At 39.9% G+C, this 21,238-nt stretch overlaps 1 protein-coding gene across 4 annotated transcripts in view; it reads right to left on the reverse strand.

Moving 5' to 3' along the window:
* LOC125466287 (phosphatidylinositol 5-phosphate 4-kinase type-2 beta) overlaps positions 1-21,238 on the reverse strand; it is a 111,792-nt gene that overhangs the window by 88,187 nt on the left and 2,367 nt on the right. For all 4 annotated transcript variants that reach the window (XM_048560595.2, XM_048560593.2, XM_048560597.2 and 1 more), the window contains exons 2-3: positions 3,660-3,757; positions 966-1,062 (exon numbers count right to left, since the gene is read on the reverse strand). In XM_048560595.2, the coding sequence (XP_048416552.1) occupies positions 966-1,062; positions 3,660-3,757 (195 nt within the window). The remainder of the gene's footprint in view (positions 1-965; positions 1,063-3,659; positions 3,758-21,238) is intronic.

The raw sequence follows: 21,238 nt of genomic DNA on the forward strand, positions 1-21,238 counted from the left end.
GAAGCCATCAGCACCACCTACATGCCTGCACCTCTCCCATATGCGAGAGCCTACCCATGAGCAGTCAGTATTCATATTCACTCAAGTAGGTGGGGTCACTGGAGAGCTGTTCCAAGCAGATTCTGCCTTGCCTACCCACCCATCCAGCTGAGATCAGCAAGTCAGTAACAGATGAATTCCCGATCTGTATGACTCAGATCCATCTGAGACGGAACATTTAATCAAGCAAGCTTTGTAGTGCTGGAGCTATTCCATTCTTTAAGGCCACTGAAATTCAAAACTTTGTAAAACCCTTAAAGACTTCCTCCCAAAGAAAATATTACTTGCAAAGTGATTAAATCTCAACCAAGCTGATATTAAACACAATGTACAACTGCACAAGGAACACAATTTTGTTCCTGCATTTTGGATCTATATTAGTAAGAAAAACATCAGTTCTTGATGAGTAATTTGGTGGCTGGTTTTGCTGACACCACAAAATGATGTTCTCTCTTTGGGGTATTTCCTTTCACAGAGAAGAAGAAAGTTAGCTGAATATAAACACAATGTTAATGAAGCAGATATCCACAAAAGCAGGGAGCCCTTATCTGCATACTCACAAACTCTAATTGTATTTTAGTACACAGCATGGCCAAACACTGAAGAGAAAACAACGATGAGTCAGAGTAAAGCTGACCAAATATTAAATGCAAACAGGGTGGATTGAAACTACAGAGTATAATGCTTTGTGTTCACTGTCAGAAAAACTAGTATGTATTAAGAAAAATGCCCTTACTGGAAGGTGGAACCTGCTGCAAAGCAAGGTACAAACTTCCGCACAGCCCACCACTGTATGGTTTATTTTCAGACTCCACTTAATGAAATTCGCTCAAAAGAGAATCCTGAATCCATTATTAATATTAACATGATCCATTGTCAGGGTTCAGTGAATGCTGCAGCATCTGATTATCGAAAAAGCAACCAACCTGATAATCCTGATCATCAATGGAAAATCTCTCTCTCAGGTTTCTGAAAACCATTGGACAATATTCCTTAAACTTGAAACGGCTTGGAAGATTCTCTCTGTGAAATAAATAATAAATGGTTTCATCAAGGAAGGGCTTGTAGCTCTGTTTTAATATGATAAAACAGTAAATGCCTAAGAATCAAATGTCTTTTCCTCCCACTCACCATCCTGTAGGAGTCTAGTCATGCACAGTGAATTGCAAAGACTTGGTTGATTCTATTTACATTGCTGTACTACCTAAATTCATTCTCATCTCTCAACTGGAGACAGTGGCCCAAATATTCTAATGGGAAGACCCTATTATCACTGCAGGGACACACCCTCCCTTCCCCCACACTCAAGTCTCCCTTCCAACAAATATCCCACCCCTAAGAGTCAACACCTCAAACTCAACCATGCCCACACCTCCACCCAACTAATTCCGATTCCTTCATCTACTTCTCTGATCCCAACAAAGTATCCACCAGTCGTATCCCAGACCCGAGCCCTATCATCAGCTCCCCACCCACCCTGACTTGGGGGCAACTGATCTCCCCCACCCCCTCCACAGACCTGGCATCCCAATCCCTTAGCCAACTGCTACTCAACTTGTCATCCTACCCACCCACTTATTTTCTTTTGGGAGCTACCTGAGTGACTTCAGGAAACTTGTAATCTGGCAGCCTTCTCATTCATTATTCCAGCTCACCCCTTCAGCACATCCTTCTGTTCCTTCATTCGTCTTGCTTTCCACTCAATCTATGCAACTCACCTCGGTTACATTCCATGTATGCCTTTAATTTGCACTTCCTAAACAATCTCTGGGTGAAGAAGTTTGTATTGGATTTATTATTGACTACTGTATGCTTATGGCTCTTAGCTTTGGTGTCATTTGGAAACTGAAACATTTTCTCTAGATCCACACTATTAAACCATTTCATAATTTCAGAAAACCCTGATACAGTCAGCCCTCAGTTTAACATCTTTGAGAGGGAAAAAAACCCCAGTTCTTGAGCTAATTAAATCTCAAAAATCACTGGACATTGAAATTTGACAATTATATTTACATAGGGAAATTTAAGTAGATTGGCCGTTGTGCACAATGCAACATTTCTTCTCTATCTCCTTTTCCTCATGTCACAAACCATGGTAAGATGGAGAACATGACCCTCTCTACATCAATGCAGCCAAGTTGGAAATGTCGAGAGCATTAAGTTCCTAGGAGCGATGATCACCAACAATCTGTCCTGGTCTATCCACATTGATACTACGGCCATGAAAGCACAACAATGCCTCCAATTTCTCTGGAGACTAAGGAAATTTGGGATGTCTGTAAAGACCATTACCAATTTTTACAGATGCACCATATGCATATCCAGATGCATCGTGGCTTGGATGGCAACTGCTTTTCCCACAACTCTAAGAAATTACGGAGAGTTAGACCATAAGACATAGGAATGGAAGTAAGGCCATTCAGCCCATCAAGTCCACTCCGCCATTTAAATTACGGCTGATGGGCATTTCAACTCCACTTCCCTGCACTCTCCCCGTAGCCCTTGATTCCTTCCGAGATCAAGAATTTGTCGATCTCTGCCTTGAAGGCATCCAATGTCCCGGCCTCCACTGCACTCTGCGGCAATGAATTCCACAAGCCCACCACTCTGTGGCTGAAGAAATGTCATCTCATTTCAGTTTTAATTTTACCCCCTCTAATTTTAAGGCTGTGCCCACGGGTCCTAGTCGCCCCGCCTAACGGAAACAACTTCCTAGCGTCCACCCCTTCTAAACTATAGTCAACATAGTCCAGTCCATCACATAAGCCAAACTTCCATCTGTTAACTTTATCTACACTTCTCACTGCCTTGGGAAGGCAGCCAATGTCAAAGACTCCACACTACCCACATAATCTCCTTTAACCTGTTCCGTCAGGCAGAAGATACAAAAGCTTAAAACACACGCACAAACAGATTCAAGAACAGCTTCTTCCTCGCTGTTATTGGAATTCTGAACGGACCCCTCAAATTTTAAATGTTGATCGCATTCTTTGTGCACCATCTCGGCAGCCACAACATGGTAATCTTCTCTATTATCTATCAGTACTGCATGCAAAACAAAAAACTTTTCAAAACCAAATTAGGCACATGTGACATTTATAAATCAAACCAAAAAAATTCTCATGCAAAATAATTCATAGGATGTTCAGTATCAATGCTGCTCTCACAGGCCATTGCATAGACGGTCAACAAAACAAGTCTAGCTCACTGATTCTTTCTAACATTTTAGAGAAGTGCTTGCCTCTATCATCATCTTCCAACAACCAAGCCCTTTTCTGGAAAAAAAAAAGGCTGTGGGCTAAACTCACAGATGGATTAGATTACTATATCTTCTGAAGACACTGGAAAATCATTCAAATGTTCATAATTTAATCTGAATCCAAAAGCAAACACAATTAACCAAAAATGACTCATTTGAAGGGATTCTACGATTCTATTAAAATTAATCTATTATATTGAAAAAACCTTAAGGCACTGCATGCTGTTTCGAGCTCAATAAAACAAGGTTCAAAGGCAGGATATCATGTATGAATGGTGGACAGCTAAATACGATCAGTTCAAATAATTAAACTCCCTTTTTTGTCTGTTCAATAAAATTAGAAAAAGCAACATCCACCTACTTGTTAAACAGGTGATTGTCCACTTTAATCTTGCTGTATGCTTTGAAGTCATCTGGCATCAACATTACAGGAATCTGAACGTGGCTCAGCTCGTTGATCTGAAAAGGAAACAGTTAATACCGTTAAATTCACTTTTATGGCAGACTGTATTAGGTTCAGTGGGTTGCCTGGCAAGGCACTGTAAATTTAAAGAAGGTTGAAGATGATTGAAGATGATTCACAGAAAACATGCTGATGTGAATCAAAAATAAAAGAAAATTAGTGGAAGCTAGTCAATTTCAGCACTATTCTATTACCCCCACGTCCACTTTTACTGGTTTTTAATACTTCAAAACATTTGAGTCAAATGTAATTTGACAGATTGGTTGCCAAATGCACTGGGCATATAAAGCTGGTCCACACAGAATATCAAAAGATCCCTTGGTCTGATTCCCAGTCTTTGCAAATATAGCCAAAGTGCCTACAATAGCATGGCAATTCACTTCAGCACCCCAGAATGGAAAAAACAATAAGGCGATGTCCCTGAGATAATGGGAACTGCAGATGCTGGAGAACGAGATAACAAAGTGTGGAGCTGGATGAACACAACAGGCCAAGCAGCAGAGGAGGAGGAGAAAAGCCGATGTTTTGGGCCTAGGCCCTTGATTGCTGCTGATAACTTCTATAGGTGTGTGTGTTTCTGCATGCGTGCATTTGTGAGCAAGGTGGGGGTAGTGGTAGTTGGATGGATGCATGTTGGCATGTGGCAAGGGTTGCGTGCGCACTGGTGTGCTCTGGAATTGGACTGTATGTTGGTGCATGCACGTTGCATGGTGTGCACTCTAACCATCCACATTCTAACAACCCTTGTTTGACAAAATTCAATTGAATCCCAAATGAACAACTATTTTGCGGGGAGCAAGTTCGAGATTTCCAACATGACTGGTGAAAAAAATGCTTCCAGACATCTTCCTTAGAAAGAATACCTCTAATTTGTCCTCCATATTCTTGACTACCAGAAAAAAAAAGTTTCTCTCCGTCTACCCTGCCAAACTCCCTAACCAATCCTCAAATAATTTCAAACTCAATTAGATCAGACATTAACCTTCTATTCTTAGTGGAAACAACTGAGAGGAAAGGAGATGTCAAATGTTGCTAAAGATGTTGCATTGGCACATATATTTTTGTGGGTTCCAACCAAATTCATTCTGAAATGAATCTATGTATTCATCTTCATAATCTTACCCTTTCTATCCCTGATAAATTTACCAGGATAAGTTGATGTTGGACACCTCGGCATTGGCAGAAATGATAAGAAGCACTCTCACTAAGCAAGGAAATGAGGGATGCCACAAAACTCTGCCTCAATTGCTAGCACCGATTTCTGGTTGGAAAGGTGTAAATTTTAATTTCATTCTTTATAAACTGACTTTAGTGGGTTACCTCTGCGTTGCAATTCGGAGAAGAAATAGTCAGCCTCAAGGAGAATTTCTAAAATCAAACCATTATAGTCAGAGATTTATTTTTGAAGGAAAAAAAATCACTACATTCCAAATTACAAATTCATTCAAACGACTTTAAAAGAAAACAAAACAGAAATCTGACTTGCAATTTCATGAACAACTGAATTTGTTCAATTATTTCTCAACAGCTTTAGACATCACTGCCATTAAAGAGATGTGCCATAGCAGTTTTTATTCCCTGACATGGGTGTCCTGGTATAAATGAGAAATTACTCCATTTTTGTTTCCATCAGTAAGACCACAGTAAGTTCGTCAGTATCCTGTAAATATTATGCAATGGTGTTATGCAATTTTGCTTCTACGCGTGTTGGAATTCATTCACAAAACCGGACCACCTCTGACAAGACCAGCATTTATTCATCAATCTATATTATCCTCAAGAAGGTGGGTATGAATAGCATTCTTCACTAGGTAAAGCCCATGTAGCACAGGGATGGGATTTTCTGGATTTGTAACCAGCACAAAGGAATAGTGCGTGATATTAAAATCAAGATGAGAGAGAATTGGAGAAAAAATTTCAAGTGGTAGTATTCCCATAAGTTTGCTGTCTTGATTGTTGTTCAGATTAGAAGTTTAGAAGCTGCTGTTGAATAGTTCAAGTGCAGAGCATTTTACAGATGATCAACACCACTGCTAGTGCATCAGTGCTGGAGGAAGTGAATATCGTAGTTATAATGATGCATGTAAGTTAAGTGAGATGCAGCTTCTTAGATGCTGTTGGAGCTGCCCTCAGACAGGCAAGTGGACAGTATGCCCGGTTCGCCTCCCCCTCTCTCCCTATTTATTCCAGAACCCTCACCCCATCCCCCTCTCTGATGAAGGGTCTAGGCCCGAAACGTCAGCTTTTGTGCTCCTGAGATGCTGCTTGGCCTGCTGTGTTCATCCAGCCTCACATTTTATTATCTTGGAATTCTCCAGCATCTGCAGTTCCCATTATCTCTCACATTTTATTATCTTGGATTCTCCAGCATCTGCAGTTCCCATTATCACAGTATTCCCTCATGATTGTGTCTTGCTCATAGTGGTCAGGCACTGGGAAATCGTCAGATTATTTACTTGCCAGAGAATTCCCAGCTCCTCTAGTAGGTATCAGAAACAAATTTCTGGAGAAACTCAGCAAATGCGGCAGCACTTGTAGTGAGAAAGCCGAGTTAATTAAGTTAACCGAGTTTCTAAACTTCTGCATTCTAAAGAAGGGTCACTGCAATTGAAACATTCTCTCCACAGGTGCTGTTGAGTCAAAGCAGAGTTTTTCCAGCAATTTCTGTTTTTGTTGCAGATTTCTGGCATCCACAGTTGTTTGTTTTATGCTGTCGCAGTAGTTGGTCCTATTAGGGTTACAATCAACAGGAATAACAAGGATATTGGTGGCAGAGAATTCAGCAAAGTTAATATCTTTTTATGGTAAGATCTGGTTAGATCTAAATAAGGTAGCCATAGTCCTGTTGTAGCATAGATCTGCTCTCTCAGGGAGAGAGTGCGAGAGAGCACAAATAATGGTTTAACCTGAGAGTTACCACACTTCAGGACAGGGAAGAGTTTGAGAAGGAGAGTCCTCCATGAAAACCATAGTTGTTGCTTGAACCCAAACTGCTGGCATCAAACTGCATCACAATTCAGCCATCCACCAAAGAATGTATGCTGAATTCAAATGCAGTTTGTGCCATTCACGAGCAATAGTGTTCACATGGCAGGGTGTACCACACAGGTGCAGAATCAAGTCGTCCATTTTGTCTAAATCTAACGCAAAAATAATTTGGAATAAATGTAGCACCTTTAATGACCTCAGGATATTGCAAACACTTTTATAGCCTGTGAAATATTTTTGGCCATTATTGGTCTCATGGGCAATGCAAGGGTCAAGTTACATACCACAGTATATTAATCACAAGATAATGCGTTCAATGGCACTAGAGGGAGGGTCACTGAACCCAAAATGTTAACTTTGATTTCTCTTCACCGACACTGCCAGACCTGCAGGGTTAAGAGCATTGCATTACCAAAACACTACATAAATTTTCTCTCTTTTAAATAGAAGATAATTAGCAAATCACTAATTTAACACATGATCATGCCACAAGTACACCCCCCTACACATTTTTGTATGCAAATCTTTACTTAATTCATGTTCCTAAGCCTGCAACTTGCCTCAGGTACACAATTATTAAACCCTACACGTTAGGATGCTACTGCTGCTGCAAAAAAATAAGGTGGTTCCTATATTTATCTGTCACTTCAGGAAACTCTTCAATTAACAACCCAGGTAGTAATCTGAATTACTAAAGCAATAATTCAAAATCAGAGTTGCCAGTAATTTTTATATATCTGATAGCGGAAGTAGTGCTAAATACAACACAATTATTACCCAATCACAGCACTGTACTGTAGCAAATCAAACTGCAGAAACCAAAAATCATTAGCCTACTGCAAGCAGTTCCAAGAGTAACTGTTAAGTTAAGTTATCTCTTAACATAACCTGCATAATTATGATTTTTATGTAAGTGTTTTGTTAACCCAGATGTTTTACAATTAAAAACAGTTATCATTCTTGGCAAGCTTTTTTAAAGAAACCTAACTTCCATTGCAGTTTTTTTTTTCCAAATTCACATGGGACATGGGTGTTACTGACTGGGCCAACATTTATTGCCTATCCCTAGCTACATTTGAGAAGCTAGTGGACTGTCACACTTTCCTACTGATAGAACACAAGAGCAAATTGGATTTTTATACAGCACCCTTTGAATAATTCTTTGTCCTGAGGCAATGTAGCCAGATTAAAAAATACAAATATCAAAGTAAGAGACTTTAGACGAGGTGATTGGTTAAAGAGGTTGGTTTTAAACGAGCACAGTAGAGAAATGCAGAGGGGGTGGTTTTGGGAGGGAGCATTTTTGTGAAGGGTTCTGACGAAGGGTCATTGGACCTGAAACGTTAACTCTGATTTTTTTCTTCATAGAGGCTGCCAGACCTGCTGAGCTTTTCCAGCAACTTTGTTTTTTCCCTATTTACAGCATCTGTAAGTAAAATCTGAAAGAACTGCAAAGTACAAGATGTTTTACACTTGCAACTTCAACTCAACAAGTTATTTCAATCAAGTTTCAAACATTTACAGATAAGTCATTTGCTTTTGCATGTTAAAATGCCAGCAATACTAACTCTTAATGGGCTGTCAGGCACAAGACTAAATATTGAGCCTGTATAGACAGTATGTTCTACTGAGCAATGGATATTCAGACAACTTCTGGATTAACAGCTGACTCAGGGGAAAGTCATCAAGTCAAAACACTCAATTTGATTTGACCTGGTTTATGCAAAATCAACCTCAAATGCCCATGAAAATTCTGTTAGATAATAGAGAGTTAATCAGACGTCTACCATGAACTATTTGAGAGTTTGTTCATGGCTTTCAATTTGGGTTTCTCATACGTGTCCTTGGCTACCAATTAAAAGAAAATCTATTGAACGTAGTCTCCGTGGAACAGGTGGGGAAATGGTCTAGATGTAGACTTTTACCTCAAAACAGCGTCAAATTCAACTCGGCCATTAGGGCAAACATCTAAAGTGCCCGCTGCCTAGAAAGATCCCATACAAAATGGTCCGAATACAGACAGAGGTTTACAAAATAAACAAGAGCAAAAAGTGGGATTCTCATTTGCCAACAACAACTGATAGTAACAGGAAAAGGGCATCCAGGCCCTTGAGCTTGTTCCACCGTAACATTAAACCGCGGCAGTCTTCAGCTCAACTCTAGTTACATGCCCTCCGAAGTGTAGATTTATCCGATTCTGCATTTGACTGTGTTTCTAAATGGGGAAAGGCTTCGGAAATCCAAGCCATAAAGGGAGTTAGGAGTCCTAATTCAGGATTCTCTTAAAATTAACATGCAGATTCAACTGGCAGTTAGGAAGGCAAATACGCAATGTTAGCATTCGTTTCAAGAGGGCGTGAATACAAGAGCAAGGATGTACTGCTGAGGCTGTATAAGGCTCTGGTCAGATCTCATTTGGAACACTGAACAGTCTTGGGCCTCGTTTGTGAAGACAGATGTGCTGGCATTGGAGGGGATCCAAGGGAGACTAGAATAATCCTGGAAAAGAAGGGCTTGTCACATAAAAGGAGTGGTTGAGGACTCTGGGTCTCAACTTAATGGAGTTTAGAAGTATGAGGGGGAATCTCATTGAAACTTACAGAATACTGAGAGGCCTGGGTGGAGTGGACATGAAGAAATTTTTTCCACTAGTAGGAGGGGCCAGGACCTGAGGGCACAGCCTCAGAATGAAGGAACAACTCCTGAGAACTTCAATGAAGCAGAATTGTTTTCTGCCAGAGAGTGATAAATCGTGGAACTCATTGCTGCAGAAGGCTGCGGAGGCCAAGACATTGATTGTCTTTTTGGGGAAAAAAAAATCCCCTTACCAATCAAGAACGTAAGGTTATAGAAGGCAGGAGAATGGGGTTGGGAAACATATCAGCCATGATTGAATGCTGGAGCAGACTCAATGGGCTGAGTGGCCTAATTCTGCTCCTATTCCTTATGGTCATGACAGGAATGCTTGATGTTGAAATGTTTGGCATTCTTTTCTTTAAAAAAAAACAGATACACTGCTGACAATGTTCTCCATCTCCATTTTTCTGAAGTGGCTGGATGGCTCTTTCTGCTCTCTGATGAAGGGGTCTAGGCCCGAAACGTCAGCTTTTGTGCTCCTGAGATGCTGCTTGGCCTGCTGTGTTCATCTAGCTCCACACTTTGTTGTCTCGGATTCTCCAGCATCTGCAGTTCCCATTATCTCCGGTGAAATAACTCCACAGAGGCTGGAGTCCGTCACCAAGACACCTTTTATTTATATACAAATAGCCTTTGACTTTTAGTACTGCCTCATTCAGAGTCAGGTACCAGAGCGTCAGTATCTCTGACACTCATTCTTTTTATGTCAGGCGGGCAGGGCTCCTTCATTGGAGCAGATTAACAGCCCCAATCAGGGAACTCGTATTCTATGATGTCCACCTGGCTGACTTCATTGCAATCACTACAACTAGTATCAGTTTGGATCTAACGTACTGTCCTCATAACAGTTGGTATATCTGCTGTTAGCGATATTATGACAAATTAGGAGCCACTGTTGCGTGTAGATTAAAGCCCGTGCCTTGCTTATATGCACTGGGCCATGACGAGTCTGCGCTGTGTAAAACGAGAAGTGCCCCAGTATCAGCTGTGCCTCAGTGGACAACACTCTCACATCTGGGTTCGAAGTTTGTATTGAGAGAGAATGGCACTTTCAACGCTGGAGTCTTTAGTTAACTGTAAAAGGGAAGTCTTGTCTGCTCTTCCAAGTGAGCCTAAGCAACCACGTTACATTATTCCAAAGAATGGCAGAGCGGTTCTCCCTGGGCAGAACAGAAAATCTGGTCACAATTACGTTCCTGCCTTGCTGCGTGTAAACTGACAGCCATATTTCTTACATTATCATATCACCAGCAGTGTAGTGGCGTGTCATCGGTTCAACTGGAACGTCAGCACTATTTATATACTTAAAGTCTTTTCAGTCGGGTGTGAATCAGTGATATCCAACTCAAAGACAAGACTGCCACCACCTATATATAAATGCTGAGAGTAATGCATCTAGGCTGTGGCAGAGGGTATAGAGACAGGGGTGACAAAACAAGTTTTACACTGGTCAATGTAAAATTTAATAGGCTGTGATCACATGACTACAACAACTGTCAGAGGAGGGAAGAAAGCTGAAGAAAAAGTCTTGAAATTGTTGCTTCTGCCCAGTTCCATACTGCAACCACATTAGAGTTTCATTAAAAGAACAGCATGTTATTTTCTAACTGCATAGGGTGTCAGCCCATGTTATTGGTGTATCACACCCAGAATGTTGGATTACCAAGTATTTCCAGTCTTGCAAGGGCCATTAACTAGAAAGAAAGAAAAAAATGACTGTACAAAAATTAGACTCAATACCCAACAGGTCCTGTAGTGTGTTCTCAGTTCTAGCTCTCTACCTGTTCAAACATTGCACCTACTTGGCTGACTGCATGCCTTGGAAGCTAAGTAATGCTTCACCTAAAGGACAAACAAGTCAGATTTTAATTTCCACTACAACAGCCATAAAACATAAACCATTGTAAAGTATCAATTGTTATTGAGAAACCTAGATGAAGGACTAAAAGGTTCAAAGTAAAGAATACTATCAAGTTTGGAGGAGTGGGAAGAGAGGCAAATCAAGCCATGATTACGTGTCATTAAATTTGTTTCTCTAAGAAGAAGAAGAAATGAGGGGGAAAATTCAGGGGCATTACAATCAGCCCCTTTTCTAATACTGTGAAGCTGCTGAGAATAGGAGAATGTGCAAGGTCATTCAGCTCATCTTAACTTATCCAAAAAGAATATACCCATATTTCTTCCAATTCCTTATCATAATCACAGCATTTAAGTTTCTTAACTGATCAAGTATTTCAGCCTCATACCTTAAAGCTCAAACCACAAATACAAGGAGAAAGAAAAGCCGATAATGGAGACCATAAGTAGGTGAAAATGGGTTGGCTGTGTTGAAGGCCACTGATGTGATGATAAAACCTGGGGCGTAGAGTTGCGTATTGAAAATGAAAAGGAGACAAAAACAGAAATTGCTGGTAAAGCTCAGCAGGTCTGGCAGCATCTGTGAAGAAAAATCAGAGTTAATGTTTTGGATCCGGTGATCATTCCTCAGAACTGAAACATTAACTCTGATTTGTCTTCACAGATGCTGGCAGACCTGCAGAGCTTCATGAGTAACTTCTGTTCTTGTATCTGATTTAAAACATCCGCAGTTCTTTCAGTTTTTACATGGAAGGTGATGTTCAGACCTGAAAATTATTCAGTCCTTAAGGCTGCGGGGTGCTCAAATGGAAAACGAGATGCTCTGTTGCCAATTACTGCTTACTCCTGTTCTCTCACAACCACAATCCTAGCGCATCCCACCCCCAAATGATCCCTGGCCTCCTTCTGCACATATACCACCATTTCCTCACTATTACTCTTTCTGAACGAGAGCCACTGGACCCAACACGCTACCTCTGCTTTCTCTCCACTGACTTTGTTAGGCCTGCCCAGTTTCTTTTGCATTTAAGCCTTGGTATCATTCTGTTGATTCTCTATGCTCTCGCTAACAGAGCTGAACTGAGTTTGGTGACCAAAACTGGACATTCAACACAGCATTCCAGACTGAATCAGATAAAGGCTCTTAGAAACTGAAGCATCACTATTTTTCTGAATTCCATTAGTTTTTTTTAAATTTCTCTTGCAGTGCCCTTTCTTTTACTGATCTGAATACATGACCTTCTAAATTTCTTCGCTCATTTATATTTTTTTTAAAGATCCAAAGTAGATGAATTCACACTTCCCCACACTGAACTTAGCTCATTGACTAACTCAGTCCACAGCTCTTTGTAATTTCCTTCTCCCACCCACACACTTCGCTTTTCCTGCTAACTTAATTTCATCTACAAACTTGGAAATACAAATTTTCAGACCAATTATTAATTTACACACAGTGAAAAGTTAAGCTCCCAGTATAGATTCCTGTGTTGTCACATACCAGCCGAGAACAAACTCTGTTTTAAAACTTAGGCACCTCTGCCCAACCAAATACCAACTTACATCAAAAGATTACCTCAAATTCCATGTGGAATCATTTTTTCCTTGTAATCTTTTGTTTAGAAAATTATCATGTTCCCTTTACGAACTGGTAACCAAACTGAATGCAGCATTGTCGAAGTGTGGCCTACATTAATATCTACAATCATATAGAATCCTTATAGCGTGGAAGCAGGCCAGTTGGCCCACTGAGTCCACATTCACCCCCCTACCTCAGCCCTGCAACCCTGCATTTCCCATGGTTAATCCATCCAGCCTCTGGATGCTACCGGCAATTTAGCATGACCAAACTACCTAACTTGCACATCTTTGGAATGTGTGAGGAAACCCACACGACAAAGGGGAGAATGTACAAACTCCAAACAGACAGTCACCCAAGGGTGGAATTGAACCCAGGTCCCTGGCGCTGTGAGGCAGCAGTGCTAACCACAGAGCTTCTGTGCTGCCTCCATCCTTTTCTTGTATTCCACTGATTTGGTTATATAGTTCAGGATTCTACCCGCTAGATTCTCTGCACATTGAGTAATATCATAGTAAAAGAAAACACCACTGATTTTTAATACACACAATGAAGTAAAAACTACTTGAAGTGAAATCTATGTGCAACATACACACTGCTGCATCTTAAATTTGGCAAAACAGAATGGATTTTCTCATTTCAGAAGTTTCAATAAGCAACGATAATTCTTGTGGTGGTTATTTAATTTTATATAAGAAACTGCTACAGAATAGATTTTGGTAAAATCATTAGCAGTTAGTTATTCGTAAGTAAGTTATTTGCAATTTTATTAGGATGACACTTTGCTAATACATTAACAGAAATTTAAGGACTTGATCAATTTACTTTCCTGCCACAAAGATCCCTTACAACACATTTGAGTTGAACACTTGGCTACAGGGATGGTGCAGGAGGGAGGGTTTTGGATTCCTGGATAATTGGGGGTCTTTCTGGGGTAGGTGGGACCTCTACAAGCAGCTGTACAAAACTCTGGTCAGCCGCTCTTGGAGTATTGCGTACAGTTCTGGTCACCGCATTATAAGAAGGATGTGGAAACTTTGGAAAGGGTGCAGAGGAGATTTACTAGGATGTTGCCTGGTATGGAGGGAAGGTCTTACGAGGAAAGGCTGAGGGACTTGAGGCTGTTTTCGTTAGAGAGAAGAAGGTTGAGAGGTGACTTAATTGAGACATATAAAATAATCAGAGGGTTAGATAGAGTAGATAGGGAGAGCCTTTTTCCTAGGATGGTGACGGCGAGCACGAGGGGGCATAGCTTTAAATTGAGGGGTGAAAGATGTAGGACAGATGTCAGAGGTAGTTTCTTTACTCAGAGAGTAGTAAGGGAATGGAACGCTTTGCCTGCAACGGTAGTAGATTCGCCAACTTTAGGTACATTTAAGTCGTCATGGGACAAGCAAATGGATGTACATGGAATAGCGTAGGTTAGATGGGCTTCAGATCGGTATGACAGGTCGGCACAACATCGAAGGCCAATGGGCCTGTACTGTGCTGTAATGTTCTACGTTCTACATTAAAGGTAATGCTAGAAGGAAGCAGGAGCCCATGGAGTTGCAGATCAGCAAGGACTACTGGTTACAAGAAAATTGGTGGAGAAAGGATTGATACTTGGGTAGGAAAGGGGAAAAAAAAACACAACAAACAAACAGATTTTAAAATTGTCAGAGTTGGAAAATAGAAACAAAATACAAGAAGAAGCAAAGCTTCATGCAAAGCCAAAACTATCTTGCTTAACTCAAATACAGTATTCCATAATGGACTGACAGTACAAAGTGTTGGTGCGAAATGATTTCAGAATTGTATGAAGTTTACACAGCTTACCAGTCTCACATTTGTGTAGAAAGATGGCATCTCTAATTCATTAACGGATGACCAATCTTCAGATGGAGTGGAGAGATTTTAAAAACAACATGTGTTGGATTACCCACCATTAATATATGGATGCAAATTCTAACTCAGAGCAAGGTATTTCCAATAAACCAGATGTAAAGTTTGCCCCTTGGAGTATCAACACATCTGGAGTATCTTACCCAGATAATAAGTTCTAAAGCTGGCCAGATGCTTCAGACATGAACAGAATTCTAATTCCCAAGTGCTGATCAAGTTTAAAGGTGATATTCAGAATCTATTCACAGATTTGTCCAGGGGCAATTTCAGATTACAGAGGTACCATAATAATTCTGATATAAAACGGATTTGATTAACACTAACACTTCTGACCAGTGCCAATTAAAATGAACATACAATTAGGAGTAGGCCAGTCAGCCTCTTAAGCCTAGACTACCATTCAAGATGTTCATGGCTAACAGGATGACTCCACATTCCCACCTACTCCCAAACAGCATCACCTTATCAAGAATCTACCTACCACTGTCTCACAAATACTCAAAGATTCTGTTTCCAGTAAGGCAGTGGATGAAACTGGGGCAAATGAAAGCAGGTTTCGTGATAAGCAGCGCTGTGTGAACTGGTTGGAAAGCAAATGGACTGTAGTGACAAGGTGCAGAGCTGGACGAACACAGCAGGCCAAGCATCAGAGGAGCAGGAAAATCTGGCGTTTCGGGCCAAGGCCTAAAGGTTCATTTCTGAAGAAGGGTCGAGGCTCGAAACGTCAGCTTTCATGCTCCTCTGATGCTGCTTGGCCTGCTGTGTTCATCCAGCTCTGCACCTTGTTGTCTCGGATTCTCCAGATTCTGCAGTTTCTACTATCTTTGGACTGCAGTGGTTGTGTGTATTAGGGCTCAGGAAGAAGTTCCAAGAATAGTTGGATAGGTCTATATTGTGACGTTAACTCTGTTTTCTCCTCCACAGATGCTGTCAGACCTGCTGAGCTTTTCCAGCAACTTTGTTTTTGTTCCTGATTTACAGCATCTGCAATTTTTTTTTCTATACTGAGAACTCAGTGAAGGATTTTAGGCGCTGCTTCGTGCAACTGAGTAAGTTTAGAGCTTGGTGAAAAACACCTTGGGCAGTACTAGTTTGATGAAGCTAACTGTCAGTGAAAAGCTAGCATCTAAATGCTAAAGTGCAGTTTTGAGAAGTCAGGTGAGCACAGGCTCAGAAAAGAAGGGTGATCACCCAGAATATAAGCAGTCAATGAAACAGTCCATCATGGAACATGTCTTAAGGGAGTCGAGACCAGATCAAAGTGTGAATTGTATTCCTCAAGAAGTTTTAACAATTTTATAACCCATTATGTCACTATTATTTTGGGAATGGGTGAGAAAAGATTGCTGATTAATCTGAGATCTGACAATCACATTTGCTAATTGAAGTGTACTGTGGGGTGTTACTTGTAACTTTTAGAATGAAACTTTCATATACTCACATAAACAATATACTAGATCATGTACCTGTACTAAGTCTGCGCAACTGAGTTTAATTTGTTCATTCAGAACCATGAAATCTCATGATTTTTTCCTCTTTTTAAGTATCTGGGATTTCACACTTTGATCCCTAGACTGATCATAACACACATCTGGCAGTCTAGTCCAGGATCATAATATAATTGTGATGTGACTCAGAGTCACACCTGATTTTGAAGGGAGTCAGAATGGAACTCTTTTCTGCTGTGACTGAATCCTTATGAAAAACTCAACAAGATTTAATAGGCAGAATAGTTCTCAAGTCATACCCATTCACTCATCCTGATTATTGATGGCTCCCGGTTAAGAAATGCCTCAATTCTATGGCCCCAGCTCTGGAATCTGCTCCAGTCCCACAACTCTCCAAAATATCTGTACTGCTCTAATTCTGACCTTGTGAAGATCCCCAGCTTCAACTACACCGTCATGGGTGGGGATGCCTTCATTGCCCTAAGTTTTCTTCTTCTCTATTTTTAAAACCTCTGTCTTTCCCAGGCCTTTTGTCATCTGCCTTAACAGGTCATTATGTGTCTTAATGCAAAAAGTGTTCGAGAATGCTCTCATGGATATTATATTATGAAGTTGCTATATGGATGAAGTTGTATTAATTTACATACTGTAAGAAAGCGTTCAACAATCAAATCTGTTTGGACCATTTACTGGATGCTGCAATGACAGCTTTCACAATGCTTCTTTGCAGAGGTAAATATAGAGGTATATACAGGATATCCTGAAATAGCATATGTTCATTCACCGTAAGGCTTGGAAAAAATATATAACATTTATCAGTAACATTCAGATGCAACAAATGAAACAGTTACTGTGACAAAATTGACAATGACAGGTATACTGCAGACAAAGGAAATAGATCAAGAGAATGTGGGTTATGGCAAGTTAATTGTCATTTCATACTGACAACAAAATTAGCATCTATTCCTGAGGAAGTGTAATTGACTTACGTTCTCACCTGCAACACCAGAATCATTGTGTTCATATGGCTGAAGCACAGGGTATACTTTGTTACTGTAAATTCAATTTCTCACCTCCAACGAACACTGAACCAAAACTGGACCAACAACTTTGTACAGCTAATACACACCTGAATTCAAACTTAGAAAGCAGGAAATACTTATTTAGAGTAGTATAACACGAATTAAGTAGAATTTACAGAAAATTCAGCCCAACTCACCTATGCACAGAGATAACAGGAACTGCAGATGCTGGAGAATCCGAGATAACAAGGTGTAGAGGTGGATGAACACAGCTGGCCAAGCAGCATCATAGGAGCAGGAAGGCTGACGTTTTGAGGCTAGACCCTTCACAGTTTTGCTCCACATGAATCTTTCCCATCCTACTTCATATCTCTAACAAGAAATTGTTCTACTCCTTTTTCTCATTTGTGTTTATTTATTGTCTTTTTAATACCTTTATGCTATCTGCCACAATTAGTTCTTGTGTTAATGAGTTCAACATTGCAATCAGTTAAATCTCTAGGTAAAAACAAATTGCCTGTATTCCCAACTGGATTTATTAGTGACTATTGCACACTTATGACCTCAGATTTTAATCTGCCACACAAATGGGGCCATCATCTCTATCGCTACCTTATCAGTGACAACTAGCATTTATGCACTGCATTTTACAGGGTAAAATGTCTTAAGATTGTTTACAGGGATAGGCTGGTACCATGTAAAATCTGACACTCAAGAAGTTTGGCCAAGGTCTAGGCTTAAAGAAGTGCTTAAAAGAAAAGTTCACAGAAGAAACATTTGCTTCCTACATCACCTTTAGTTGACACAGCCATCACAAAAGCACTTTACAACAAGACTGTGATTGAAAATTCACTACCAAACAGTTTCATATTTCACACTTGCTTTCTTTGCCACATCTGATAAACTGCATTCTGCTACATGGCTCTTGAAGAGCATTGTATTTTCGGTCTCAGCTTTGGTTCAGTAGTACTCTCACTGTGGAGACAAAAGGCTCAATGCAAGGTTTCAGCACATAATCCAAGCTGACACTTCAATGTAATACTGATGGAAAGAACATTGGTGCCGTCTTTAAGATGAGATATTAAATCTGAAAACTGCTGCAAGGTGAAACATGTTTCCAAAGCTTTTGATCTTGCATTCCTCAAAAGATCCCAATAATAATTTAACAACAGTTCTTCCAATGTTTATCAATCGACTGGCATTAATAAAACAAAATTAATTTATACTAATTAAAATAAATCTGATCCATTATAACAATGCCGTTTGTGGAACCTTGTTATTTATAAAGTGGCTGTCACATTTTCCCATAACGATTCCATTTCAAAAGTTCATTGATTTCACAGCATTTTGAACAGTCGTGAATGATGGCACATCAATTCAACATTTTTATTTTTCCCTCTCATTTTACCTTAGGCAGAGAAATCACCCTCCGATACACTGTTCCAGCTGCATACATCTTCTGCTATCCATTTCAATTTTACATCCCAATTTTTGACCAATTTCCTTTGGTTTTAATCCCTGACATAGCTGTGATAGTCATGGAACTGTCATTACTTATTAATATTTGGAAACCCTGATATTTATGCATAGAATTTTCAGCATCAGGAATTTGTTACAAATTTTACTTAAGTCTTCTTGATAATTTGATAAGCTTCCCTTGCTCACTTACTTTCATTTACTTCTGCTTTTGCAGTTCTTTGGATGATGTAAACAACACTACATAGTCCTGAAAAATTGTTTTTCCTTCCAAAATATATGAGTTCCACATGGAATTTGAAAGGCAATTTTTATTGAATGCAAATGTAAAATTAACCAACTCCTTACATTACTGTTTAACAAACCGGTTATGCTAAGGAATGTAAAGTTGGTATGTTATGTCGTTATCAATAAACTTAAAGCATAAGCTTCATAGCAACAATTAAATGAATTTTTAAAAAATGGGTGTGGGTTCATATAAGAGGCAACTAGATACTGTCGTGGGGAATTGTTAGAGTCAGTAATCTGTGAATGTGATCAAAGTAACATTAAGAGTTTCTCCAGCTAAACAGCTGCATGAACTTGTAATCAGGCCCCAAATGTAACGAGAGCTACATTCACAAAAAGGAGGAAAAGACATGATAAAACTTACCAATTTTTTTTAAGGGAACACGTTTCACAAAAACAGAATACTAGCCACAAAGGATCAATTTCAAAATAGTACCCCAGATTCAGTAAAGTTATGACTCACACTTATGACGAGGAATGTAGCAATGTGTGTCTTTAGGTGAATTTCATGCATGCCACAGGGTGTCTAAGGCCACACGGTGTTTAAAGCAACATTCTCATCAATCGTATTTCTCAAATTTGTGTTCCTAACCGCCACCAGGGTAAAAACACTAACAACCTTTACCAAATCTTCAGGCCCATAGAGGTTACTGCAAAGGAAAATGACAGCAACAACTCAGGAAGGCTCCATGGCAAGGAAGGGCAGTTGACACATGGGAACATTCCCATCTGAGCCAAGTACCATCCTGACTTGGAACTATAGCGAACATTTCTGGGTCAAAATTTCCTAACAGCACTGTGGGTGTACCTACATTATATGAGCTGTAGCAGTTCAAGAGAACAGCTCACCATCCTCTCATTCTCCTGAGCAATTTACAATCATTTTGGCATTTGACTTCCACAATACATAAATGGTTCCAATAACAATAGCATAAAATCTTGCAATTTCAACCAGAATCTGATGAAATGATAGCAGGGACAATTAACTCCATGGAGTTGTTCTGTCATTTCAATGTGGGAATGGGAGATCCCAGATAAACTTCAAAACTCTTGCACAATTTTCTAATTTCAAAGGACAAAGAGGCCAATTCAATGGGCATTCCTACCCTAACTATTCAGCTGGCAACAGAACAATCTGATGTTTGGCTGAACCATGCACATGTTCTAACTGCAGAATATGGCAAGTTGTAAGAATGAGAAAGGTTTGGTGATAAAACTGGCCTCAGAATGACATGTCTAGCATTCCCATTCTGAATGATTATACAGCTAGAAAGTCTGCACAGTATCAAACTCAGCTGTTTTAGTCCCCCATAATTAAAACACATGTGCATGAAATGGCTACTTGGCTGCGGTACCAGCCAAGCAAAAGCAAGCAAGAAAAAGCAAGCCATTTTTGGAGCTGTAGCCCACGATAGTAAAAAAAGTGAAGAACTTTAACATGGGTTTTGTACTTATTATCCTCCAGGTAAGTTGGCTACATTTTTAAATTTTTGTGCTGAACTGCTCGTAGAAGGTATGAAATAGGATGAATTAAAATGACAGATCAAACTCCACAGCACAAATCAGCCTAGCCAGAAAGCACTGCCCATCTAACTGAGTTAACAAAAGCATTTTTTCACTCGCTTAAAAAGGCCAGTTTTCTTTCCATTCCTTGGTAGATGTGAGTGTCATGCCTAAGGCCAGCAGTAATTGCCCATCCCTAGATCTCTTCAAGATTCTTGAACCACTGCAATCCATGTGGCATAGGCACTCACAATTGCAGGGTGAAATTCTGCAAGCAACATAAACAGGCCATTCTCTCCCGTGCCTGAAATGCTCAAGTATTGTTTAATTAATTCCTGAGGATACTTCACTCAGACAACGATCTGTTGACTTGATTACTATGGATTACAACATTACCACTCCCCTGAAATCCATATTAAAAGAAGTAGACTTTAGGATACAAACTTAATTTACAGAAGTAGCACTGACGTATTCATATTTCTTTCCTTACAGAATTACATGGAATTTAGAGCATAGAGATGGGACATTTTGCCAACTGACGTCTATCTACTGTCTCTACTTTATCCAACACACTTCAATTCTGTCTCTTATATCAGTTATTTGTCTCATCTTCATTAGGAGAGAGATTCACATTCTAACTAACTTATGCATTTAAAAAAATGATTAGTTACTTAGAAGACACTTGTTAGTAACATTCTTATATTATGTCCTGTCGTTTTACAACCCCTCAGAAGTGGAAACATTTATACAGATACAGATGCAGAACTGATTTCGAAACAATATTAAAATAAAGTCACA

The sequence above is a fragment of the Stegostoma tigrinum genome, chromosome 31 (assembly GCF_030684315.1).
Source record: "Stegostoma tigrinum isolate sSteTig4 chromosome 31, sSteTig4.hap1, whole genome shotgun sequence".
Taxonomy (NCBI): domain Eukaryota; kingdom Metazoa; phylum Chordata; class Chondrichthyes; order Orectolobiformes; family Stegostomatidae; genus Stegostoma; species Stegostoma tigrinum.